An 11596-nucleotide genomic window follows, 5' to 3' on the forward strand; every position below is an offset into this window, starting at 1 on the left:
TTTTTTAAAACTTATTCTGCAAAATTTCGAAAATTTTAACAAATACAGGAGAAAGAAAGAAGAAGCGCCGTACTTAAAATTCTCGGCCTGTAAGTGTCTGATTTTATCAAAAGGATCAAACGGAAACCAAATCTTCCGCTTTTAAAAATTGGAATTAGGAAATAAAGAGCAGCAAGACAGAAAGACGGAAAAGATGAGAAAGAAAAAATAATTCAAACGAAAAATAATAGAATGTTAATAAATAAAATGTTTTTAAAAATTAATATTAAGATTCTAAACAAAAACAGAGCGCCTCATTTAATGATTTTTAAAATTAGAGCCTATAGGGCCTCTTATTAATTCAATTTTGCCTTCTTTCTTACATTTTTTTTTTAAATTTTTTTATTGCATTTATTAAACTTTCATCGCATTTTGCGTTATTTAATGGAATTTTTTGCTTTTTAAAATCATATTTTAGGCATTCTTTTATAATGCTCTCTTGCTGTCAGTATCCGCAATTTTTTTTTTCAAAGAATCAGTTTTGTTTGTAAAAAAAAATGCAAATCTTTGAATTTTTCTCTTTAAAATAATCCTTCTTTGTCAAATTTTTGTTGTATTTTTTCGTCATATTTTTTTTACAAAACATTTCCATAATAATGCTTTTCAAGATTCCCCCATTTTGCAAAAAAAAATCTTGTTTTTTACATCCGTCTTACCAGCAAAAACTTTGCTTTCTTATCCACAAAAACCATCACACACAGATGAGAAATCCTTGAGACTCTACTTACCATCTTCTTCCAAATCTTCGTCAAAGTTGCAACAAAAAAAATTCTCAACGTTTTTTTTTTTGCTTTAAGATTTCTCTTTATTTATTTAAAAAAAAAAATACGTTGGTCAGTGCCGACAAAGAAAACAAGAAAAAGTACAAAAAAGGGGAAAGGGAGGACTCCTAGCAGATTCTGATGGTGTTCTTCCCAACAACGACAATTATTCCTTCGTCTTGCAACTCCTTGAGGGCGTCCTCAAATTGTTCTCGTGTTATGAGCTGAAATGAGGAGTAAAAGAAGCGTGTAAGAGGAGTTTTTTTCTTTCCCGGAGATTTCTCTTCCCCATGATTTATGGGCAGGACAATTGACTCCAAGGGCAGGTTTTTTTCTCTCTCTTAAAATCAACAGGGATGCTTTCTGTATCCTTGGGGGTTTTTAGGGAGAATAGAATAATACTTTGCTGCAAGGTTTGCAAGGCAAGTGAGGGCTCTTTAGAAGATTCTCTAGGGTAAGAAAGTTAAGGATGAAGTAAAATGTTTTTTTTTTTATTTCTCTGTGATTTCACCAAGGGGTGTTTATCTAAATAAAAATATTCGTAAAAGCCTAAAAAGTACAAAATTCTAGTTGAAGAAGTAAAAATCAATTCAACACTTTATAGGCTTTTTAGTACCTTTTCCCATTGTATTCAGTAGGGGAGACCGGGGTAAAAATAGTCATTTTGGAATTTTCAAATGCCAATTTCTCCCAAGCTATAAATCGGAAAAATCGGAAAAAATTAGGGTGCAAAGCCCTACCAACCTATAATTTTTGACAGTAATTTGGAGGTTATCCGATCAGTACTTTAGGAGATAAAAATAAAAATAGATTTTTGGCCCATTTCCCAAACTTTTGCGTATTGAGAAAAACGCGTTTTCCGAAGTTTTCCTTCAGCAATTTTCCAATCTGATAATTTTTTTCACTAGCTGGGTTACTACAGAAAACATTGCCAAGGTGTATTCTTCAATAACTTTTACTGATTTTTCTGTACAATTATTTGAATCAAAACATACCCCTTGGGGTAGATCTAGTCATCCCATGTAAATCATATGGGAGATCGAAATTTTTGGCATATTTTCTATTCATTTGTTGCAAAATGGCGTGTTTGAGAAAATCGCAAAATTCTCTGTTTTAGTGCGTATAAAAGTGAAATTCCTTGTCGCGGATCAAAAGGTGAGAAGTTTAGCTATCAACTACTATCAATCTCTCAGGTGGAAAATCATTGGAAATGTCGGAAAATTCGACTGACTTTATTTAGCCAACTGGTGACTATATTTACCCGCCGCGTTTAAAAAAAGTCAGAAGCGGAAGGGTTTAGGAAAAGCTCGAAAACTCATATTTCCCGTGGAGATAGAGAAAAGTGGTCTGAGACAAAGTTGTAGGCCAGGAAATTTCCTATAAGAATGACCTATCGAGGAAATTTTCTTGCCCTTGGGGAATCCTGCAGATAAGGATTTACGCAAATTGACTATTTTTACCCCGGTCTCCCCTAATACTTTTTTTTAGCTAGAATTTATGTTTTTGAATAAAATTTAGTACCTACTTTTATTGAAGTTAGTAGTTACTTTTTCAATTTTAATTTACTATTGCTTCGGCTAGAATTTAGTACTTTTTTAAAATTCAATCTTAAGAAGTAAATTCAATAATTAAAAGTACTAAATTCTAATCAAAAACATACTAAATTCTACTTTTAAAAAATTCTGAATTCAAGAGGAAAAAGTATAAATTTTAAGCCGAAAAAGTACTTAATCTAAGGCGAATATGTACTAAATTTAATCCATAAAGTATTAAAAAAATGTAAATTCTAACCGAGAATGTTCAAGATGATTGAGTACTAAATTCTAGCTGAAATGAGAAGATTCAGATCTTCGGAAATATTATGGTGATTATTTTTGTATTATTCTCAAAAATAGTCAAAATATTCGGTAGATAAACACCCCTTGAATTTCACAAAGTCTCTCAGAACAGAGCAAATATAAAGAAAAACTCAAGATCTGAATAAAATAAAAAAAATAAAAGAAAACGTTTTCAGAAATTAATTTTGGTCAAATATTTAACCCTTTTGTGTTTTTTGGGTCATATGTAGATCCAAACATGAAACATTTTATTTTCCTATTTTTTTTAATGAAATAATTGTTTTTCCTAGTTAGGAATACATTAAACTCACGCAGAAGAAGTCGAAGAAGACGTTTTTCCTGAAAAATGTCCTCAGAGAGCGTTCTTAGAATAATCGTGATAAAAGAGCGCATGTTTCAATGTTTTTTTATGTTTCACGTTAGACGGAAAATAGTTAAGAATATTTCAGATAATTTAGGACTTTGATATGAATTTAGAAGAAAAATGTTTCAAATGAATCTTGACTAAATTCCCCAATTGAAACATTATCACGAATGTTTCATGTTTCATAACGTAATTTTTTGCATTTTTAGATAAATAGAGATTTATCTAAAAATGCAAAAAATTACGTTAGAGTTAAAAAAAGAGTTAAAGAGTTAAAAATTTCTTATTCTTTTTTTCCTTATTCCTTTGAATCTTTACGAGATTAAACGTCTTTTGATTCTTTTCTTGACTGAATATTCTCAAAAAAAAACAAGAAAAAAATCAAAATATTCGTTATTTTTGATTAATTTCCCGCTTCACCCGCAAAAAAATTAAATCAATAAAGAAAATAAAAGAAAAAAAGGCAAAAAAGCGAAACTTACAATCTGCGAAGTCTCCCGAATGTCCGTGAAGAGCTTCTGGTAGGGCACAGTGGGTACTCCGCCCTTCTTCTTGAGCATCTCCTTGATGTTGCCCACAAGCTCTGCGCGTTTCTTCCTCGCGGCGCTTGACAATCCCGTTGTAAGGATCCCCACGTCAATTTTGCCCGATAGTGGATCCGTGGCGGATTGCTTGAGCGCCTCACGATGAAGACGCCACGCTTCCTCCACATCCTGCACTTCCACTCTACCACTGAGGCGAATTTTGGCGTGCGCCTCTGCCAATCTGATGAGACTCTCCAATTGTCTCGGGTAGGCACTGATCTGTCCGCGTCCTGACCCAATTTTCCTCATATCCACGTACACCTGAATGAGACGCTGCTGTGCCTCCTCCGACAGGGTGGGATGCACGTGCTCCTTGGCATAAGCTAGGTAATCCCGGAGGATACTCATGTCGAACAGGGTGTCCTCTTCATCTTGATTTGTGGCATAGTAGAGGGAGACAAGATGGGTTGCCAGGCGCCTGTCGAAGAACTCATCCTGCGGATCGAGAATCAGGAAGATGAGATCGAAACGCGAGAGGAGTGTATGTGGGAGCTGGACATTCTCAATGATTGTCTTATTCTTATTCCACTGCGATTCCGACGGATTGGCAGCTGCCAAGATGCTCGTGCGTGCATTGAGTTGACAGATAATCCCCGCCTTGGCAATGCTGAGTGTTTGCTGCTCCATTACTTCGTGCAAAATACTCCGTGTGGAGTCATTCATCTTGTCGAATTCATCAATGCAGCACACCCCATTGTCGGAGAGCACCAATGCTCCCGTTTGGAGGACAAGTTGCCGCGTTTCGGGGTCTTTTGTCACGTAGGCCGTGAGACCAACAGCTGAGGATCCTTTGCCGGACGTGTACTGGGAGCGGGGAACGAGATTGTAGACGTACTGCAGAAGTTGGGATTTGGACGTACCCGGATCACCGCAGAGGAGAATGTGGATTTCAGAGCGGAAATTCTGCCTTCCGGCAGTTATGTGTGTCTTCTTGGTGCCACCAAACAACTGCAGGAGGATACCCTTCTTGATGTCACTATTCTCGTAGATTGACGGAGCAATAGCCCTGGCGAGGCGATCATACACATCGGGCTTCTGTGACAGCATCCGCAGCAATTCAATGCGTTCCGGCGGGAAGATGTGATCCTTCCCCTCTTCAGCCTCATAGAGACGCTTTACGTCCACTTTGCGGAAGTGCACGACATCAATGTGAGTCCTGTAGACGGATTTAACATTCCTCTGGCGTGGATTAGCCTGCACCGGGATGGCGCGATAGATGCCCGTCACAGTGACACGATCTCCCGGATGAACTTTATCCACGAGATCATTGTGAGCAAAGAGGAGGATGTTGTGCGGTGTCTGCCCGGCTGTCATGTCATCCGGGGACTCCTGCAGCTTAATCAGCTGCTTATCGGAGAACTGCGAACGGTTGTGGATGAGATGGAAGCAGTGATTGGTGTTGCAGTTGGAACAGAGATTCGGCTCAGCGATTCTTCCGCGATCAATCTCAACGGAAGTTGTGAATGAGCACACCAGGCACTTGAAGAATGCTTCCCGCATCTCCGGAATGATGTTACTCACACGAATAACCATCCCGTGGATTGTAATCAGCTGATCAATGTCCTCGGGGTTGAGTGCACGCATATTCCGCGTCTTGTCAGCATTGAATGGTCTCACTTGGATTTGATGCTCCAGCACAGCTGCTGGGAATTTCTCAAAGAACATCTCATTGATGGCCATATCGAATGCCGGGATAACTTCCTGCGGGTAGCAAATTAGCTGCCGGTACAGGGTCTCATCGAAAGCCTTCAAATGTGCGCAATTTATATTGAGAAATGGCTCCTCCAGCGTATGAATCTCCTCGAGTTTCTGCACATACAGTGGCTCAGAGAGATCCATTCCTTCACTAATTTCATCCTGATCTGCTTCCGGATCGATGAAGCGCAAAATAAAACGCATAAACTTCTTCTTGCACTCATTCACCACGACATTTGTACCCCAGATGACCAATTGGGGACCCGCTGCGGATGCTTCGGTGGCTGATTCTGCTCCATCCTGCGACGCAGGAGGTTCAACCTGAAATTCAAACAAAGTAGGCCACGTTTGGGTGATTGAGACAAATTTTTCCGGAGGAGAAAATCTTCTAAGGAAAAAATGGCGAGGAAAATATCGTGGAACTTCCCCAGAAATGGTGAGTTTTCCTCCTTCCCTTAGAATCCCCAGGAATTAACAGAGATTTCCGGACTTTTCCCACAGAGGACAATGAAAGTAAATGCGCTATTTGTCTGGAGTCATTTGTGGAGCCGATCACCCTCAATTGTGGCCATTTATTATGCAAATCCTGCCTGATTAACTACCGGCAGGAGTATCACAAGCAGAACAAGGATCTTCTCTGCCCCTACTGCCGAAGGGTCATCAACATAAGCTGCCGAAGGAACTTTGTAATCCTCTCTTTTGTTCTTTCCGCCAATCCCAAAGGATATTTTCATTTCTTTTTCTAATTAGTTGGTGTTCCACTTCGTTGAATTTTCCGACCACCTCAGATCGGGCTCAAACTTAGTATAAGCACATTTTAGACATCCCACATTCCAAAAATTGTGGTGGAAAAATTTTGATCCGGCCGGCCTGCCGGTAAGAGATAGAATCTTACGGTTTGAAGTTAAAATTTCATTTTTTCGCATTTTCAAAATTCAAGATGGCCGTCGTCCGCCATATTGAACTACTGTTAACATATTCCCTTATAGCTAGAAGTCTGAAATTTTAGTATGTTGTAGAGCTCAATGAGACGTTTTCAGCAATAATTCATACTTGAAAATCGGTCTAGCGGTTTAGCAAATATGGCGGCCTAAAGCAAAAAGTGTTTTTTCGATATAACTCGAAAACGGCTTGACCGATTTTGACCAACTCAGGCTCAAATCAAAGGTTTAAAGAAGATCTATAACTGTCTACAACATTTCAAGTTTCAAAAATGGCCGCAAGAGGCGCTAAAATCAAAAACAAAAATTGCCTAAATTTAAGGGGCAATATCTCTGAACATCTGTTATAGATTTCCTTTAAATTTAGATATGTTGTAGCCTGACTCAATATTTATCACCATGTCAAAAATAAAGAAAATCTAGTCATTTGAACCATTTGAAAAATTCTTGAATTTGAAAAGTTCTAAGAGCCATATCTCTTGAACCGTTTGTCCGATTTTGCTCAACTTGGTATCAAATTAAAGGTTTTGCGATTCTCTACAACTTTCTAGAACATTAGAAAGCTATAAAACTATTCCTTGTAAACGAAAAATGCGAAAAACTGTTTTTGTGAAACAAAAGTCCGCCATTTTGTGTTTTAGAGGTGACCTTGAATAGTATCGAAATATATATCAAATCATAGCTTATTCTAAGACCTTTTCAAAACTACTCAAGAAAGAGGGTTAGTCAGACCATTAGGAGTTGGTCCCCAAAGAGGTGACCAAATTTAATTTTTAAATTATCATAGGGCATTGTCAAAGACTCAAGAAAAGCGTGGTCATTTCCCGGAAAAGCGCTGGGAAATATACGAATTTTCACATTTTATGTCAAATCGGGTGCAAACTTTTTTGATTTTTTTCTTAACCCATCCTCACTTTTTGTATGATATATCATACGCAAAATTGGTAGTTTTTGATTAATTTTTGTGACACGAATTCGCAAAATTTTCCATCCGGGTTAGTGTTTTCCACTTTTATAAACCCTTAACTCTTTATATTAATTTTCCTGGGTGTCAAAAACTTAAAACAATGTTATTTTTTAACAAAAATCTAAGTGTATCCAATTGCAATGTTGTCCGGGAACCAAAATGTGTGTATTTTAAGTGACAATTCCCTTTTTCTCCGTAATATTTTGTGCAAAATCTCTTATTTATTAATAAAACTTTGTGAATTAACCAAAATATCCGTCTCCGGCCGCAAATTATTTAATATTTTACGCGATAAACATCTGCGTATGATATATCATACGTTGGTTGAATTGAGGTACTTTTTAGGTTATAGTGCGAGTTTATTTCTGTGAGGGAAGATCTAAGGGTTTGGGAATAAAAATTAAGATTGCAGTGAAAAGGAATGCCAGGAAGTGCTAAATCAGGTACATCGTAAGTATTAAAAAGGACCAAAACCGGGAAATATAAGAATTACAGCGAAAATCTTGATTTTTGTAGGTCTGAGAACGAAGAAGGATAGTACATCCGGCTCTGTCCGGAGACTTGTCAGCATATTCACCAGAAGTCTCCGTCCTAGAGCAAAACATGCAACATGAGGCGGTTATTTTACTTCCTGGCTACGCAACTGCTAGCGATGAAGATAACTGTGGTAATCACGACAAGTTCAGGTTCTATATTCTTAGAACTAGAACTCTACAAGAACGCGGTGAGTTGACTGTGAAACCCAAGGATTGGAGCTCTATTGAATCAATTTAATTAATTCTGGTCCAAAATCTAGCCAGAATACTTAATTTCAACATAATTTATGTAATTTATTCATTTATATTAATAAAAGTTTTTGTTTCAACACTGAGAACAAATTGAATTTTTTCAACCCCCTTTCGTTAAACGTATGATATATCATACGGTGTCTACCGACGCCCCCATGGGGGCTAAAATTTTTTTTTTCAGGAATTATATTTCTTATAGGCTTATTAGTCAAATTCTAGAAAATGAAGGTCCTAAGTACAGAAGATCTATGACCTCGTTAGCATGGGTTAATTTCTAGTTATTCTAGAAAATTCTTTTCTGTGTCATATAAAAGCTATTTAAAGGACTAACAATATATATTTAAACCATTTTCCTACGGTGGAAAACTCGTGAGATTTTCCGGCATTGAACTTTTCTTTCGCTTCCCATTTCTCCAATATTGAACGTGACCAATTTTAAAATATCTCATTTTGTAGCATTTTTAATTATCTTTCATTTGGTATAACACTTGCCGGGGAAATCCGCTGGGAAAACTCGCTACAGAATGATTTTCCAAAGTTAAGCACGTTTTCGCGTTGGTGAAAAAGAGATAGGCAATTTTTTCTCTTTGATGTTTCCAGAATGTTCTAAGAATTCCCCTAGAAAAAAATTGTCCATCTCTTTTTCTCCAATGCGAAAACGTGCTTAACTTTGGAAAATCATTCTGTAGCGAGTTTTCCCAGCGGATTTCCCCACCAAGTGCTATACCAAATGAAAGGGGATTAAAAAAGCTACAAAATGAGATATTTTAAAATTGGTCACGTTCAATATTGGAGAAATGGGAAGCGAATGAATAGTTCAATGCCGGAAAATCTCACGAGTTTTCCACCGTAGGAAAATGGTTTAAATATATATTGTTAGGCCTTTAAATAGCTTACATATGGCACAGAAAAGAATTTTCTAGAATAACTAGAAATTAAGAAAAAAAAATCAAAGAAGTTTGCACCCGTTTTGACATAAAATGTGAAAATTCGTATATTTCCCAGCGCTTATCCGGGAAATTGCCACGATTTTCTTGAGTCTTTAGTAATGCCCTACGATAATTTAAAAACAAAATTTGGTTACCTCCTTGGGGACTGATTCATACTAGAATGACTAACCCTCTTTCAGTAGGTCTTATAGAAGGAGAGATATGAGCATTTTTTTATCCATCAAATTGCTGAATTTCACACAAAAAATCAACTTTGTCTATTGAATTCGACTCACAAATCGCATTACAACGCATGAATAAAATTTTCCACGTTGTGGGACACCAACTCTTATAACTGGACGCCTTATGATTGACTTTCTTCTCCTTTTTTTTTCCAGACTGTTTGTGAAGTTTTAAACTTCCTTTCCTCTGGCCTCCTTCTTCTTTGCATTATGATCTTTTTGTACAGATTTTGGACTGAGAAATAAATAATTTAAAACAAAAAAACTCACCGCATCTCCTCCCACGTTGACTTGCCGCATGTAGCGATTCGTGCGGATGTCCGGACGCGATCGAATGGGTGTCCCCCTAATCCCTGGAGTCCTTATAGAACCCAGAGAACTCGGCGTCCCGTAGTTTAGTGGGGAGCTCAAATCAATTCCCTGCATGTCAACATTGCCCCCATAGAAGGGACTCGCTCCTGCGAAATGGGACACAGCTGGGGATGTTGCAGCCAAGCTCACTCCATCTGACTCCTGGACAGTACCATTTTGGATACCCCCAATGCGCATCGGGGTCTCCAGATCATCACTCGGGGGGGCTTCGTACTGTGGCGTCCGGAAACCATTAGCCGAGCGTGGAGTTGCATTTTCTCGCGGAGTTTGTGATCCTCGTGGTGATGGCATTATTCCTGCAATTGCATATTCACCAATAAGGATACTCCTAAAGGATTTTGTGGGATAAATGTACCTTTTTCACCTTAAATTCACGGAAACTTTGAAACTCTTTGCAAGGGTTTTGCTTTGTTTATTGACGTCTGCAAAAAAGCGCGCCAAAAGCCGGTTGGTGAAAATCTTAGGTTAGGTCAGTAGAATGAGGTTAGGTTTTGTGATCTTGATCAACAAAATTCATGAAAATTATCAATGTTTTTTATTTAGCAAAAAAAGATATATAATTTGAAGAAGTTTAGCAGTAATTAGGGACTCATGACATTATTTATGCATTCCTCCTTGTTGATGAGATGACAAGTCTTATTGACGAGACTCATGAGTTCATTAATTCCGGACGCCCAATCGTTGAGGACATCGGATGGGGCTTTCTTGGCGGCAAAGTGAATAATCCCAGAGGGGCGATCAATTTTCACGGTGAGCGTACCACTATTGACGAGCCGCGAGAGGTACTCTTCCGTCTCATTGTCCGGAAGCTCGAGGAGCTCACTCATGCGCTGCAACGTGATCCGCGTGTAGTAGTTCGAAATGATGCGGATGTTGTGCTCAATGAGGCGATTCTTCAGCTCAGCCCAGCACTTCTTCCCATGTGCCGTCTCTTGGTTGAAGATTTCAAAGCTAAGCAACTCCTGGCCGTACACATTGGAGACTGCCTTGAAGTTGATGAGCTCCTTGCACATGAAGAGACGCAGGAGCTCCTTGTAGATGGGAATCTCCTCCAGGAGTTTCTTCTTTGACAAATTGTGCATCATATCCTGCTGCTCATTGTCATACGGCGACAGGATGCAGTAAAGCACGGCGAATGTCATCATTTTCTGCCTCCTCTCGGGCGTATTGCTGATCACCTCACTGTCCACAACGGCTTGGTAGTGCCGTGAAGTGCGGATGAAGGAAGAATCCTGATCGAGGCGAATCATCAGGCCGTAGTATTTGAATTTCAAATCCTGCTGTTCGGGATCATCAAAGAACTTCGTACTGATCTTCTTGGCGATTATTTGCGTCCGGACAAAGTCCTGCTTTGCCAGGCAGAGGCGCATCTGCTCGAGGATTAGCTCAACCTTCTCCCGCTTTGCCATGGAGCCGTAAGTTTCCACCTGGAGCTCCTCCATGATTGCCGCAGCACCTGCAATGTCCTCATCAGCCTCCTTGATCCCAGCAAGGATCTGCGTGAGCCTTGCACGTTCCACTTCCACATAAATCTTCCCCTCTGTGACAGTTCTCAGTGTATTGATGAGCTTCAGCTTTGTCTCCTTATCCGGTGTCTTATCAACGTATGTTGCACACTCCTGGATCATCTTAACCACGGACTGCTTCAGCTGCGAGCGCCTCTTCACCAGGAGCGAGATGTACTCATTCAGGGCATTCCAATTGCCAGCCTCGAAGCAAATCTGACAGATGGCCACCAAGACTCGTGAGCAGGAAATCATATCAGCTCCCAGGCGTGTCTGCTTCTCCAATTGCAGCAGAATATCAATTGCTTCGTGGAATTTGGCTTCATTTTTGGCCATTTCCTTGCAAAGAGGAATCTTCTCGTCACACGTCGAAGAGTAGTCCACCTCCATTTTCACGATTTTTCCCCGATCGAACTCATTTACAGCATCAAATCGATTATCCATGGCTTCCACGGGATTCCTCGGTGAACTTTTTAATTGAAATAAATCTCCTTTCGGGGTATTTTCACGAGAAAATACAAATTTCCTTCACTGTTTTCCTTTGTTAACCGCAAATTAATTTTTACTAGTC

The 11596-nt window shown here is 39.0% G+C and overlaps 4 protein-coding genes across 4 annotated transcripts in view; all 4 read right to left on the reverse strand.

Annotated features, from left to right (window-relative positions):
• The window catches only part of LOC129792365 (transient receptor potential cation channel subfamily A member 1), a 1125827-nt gene that overhangs the window by 751409 nt on the left and 362822 nt on the right, over positions 1–11596 (reverse strand). The window lies entirely within an intron of this gene.
• Positions 1–11596, reverse strand: part of LOC129792430 (PIH1 domain-containing protein 2) — a 927269-nt gene that overhangs the window by 751409 nt on the left and 164264 nt on the right. The window lies entirely within an intron of this gene.
• Positions 857–9961, reverse strand: LOC129792374 (DNA replication licensing factor MCM4). Its single transcript, XM_055831373.1, has 4 exons — positions 9876–9961; positions 9419–9816; positions 3485–5602; positions 857–1024 (listed from the first exon to the last, which is right to left on the reverse strand). The coding sequence occupies exons 2-4, from the start codon at positions 9809–9811 to the stop codon at positions 929–931; spliced, it is 2607 nt and encodes an 868-aa protein (XP_055687348.1). The 5' UTR covers positions 9812–9816; positions 9876–9961; the 3' UTR covers positions 857–928.
• Positions 10039–11469, reverse strand: LOC129792421 (26S proteasome non-ATPase regulatory subunit 12). The gene has a single exon (XM_055831480.1). The coding sequence runs from the start codon at positions 11467–11469 to the stop codon at positions 10102–10104; it is 1368 nt and encodes a 455-aa protein (XP_055687455.1). The 3' UTR covers positions 10039–10101.

This window comes from Lutzomyia longipalpis, chromosome 3, assembly GCF_024334085.1.
Source record: "Lutzomyia longipalpis isolate SR_M1_2022 chromosome 3, ASM2433408v1".
Classification (NCBI taxonomy): Eukaryota; Metazoa; Arthropoda; class Insecta; order Diptera; family Psychodidae; genus Lutzomyia; species Lutzomyia longipalpis.

Excerpts from the sequence above, each read along its gene's own strand:
- LOC129792374 (XM_055831373.1), bottom strand. The coding sequence starts at position 9,811 with ATGCCATCACCACGAGGATCACAAACTCCGCGAGAAAATGCAACTCCA. Across the intron at positions 5,603-9,418 it reads TCAACGTGGGAGGAGATGCG|GTTGAACCTCCTGCGTCGCA; the intron begins GTGAGTTTTTTT and ends TTTGAATTTCAG. Across the intron at positions 1,025-3,484 it reads TTCGGGAGACTTCGCAGATT|CTCATAACACGAGAACAATT; the intron begins GTAAGTTTCGCT and ends TCCTCATTTCAG.
- LOC129792421 (XM_055831480.1), bottom strand. The coding sequence starts at position 11,469 with ATGGATAATCGATTTGATGCTGTAAATGAGTTCGATCGGGGAAAAATC.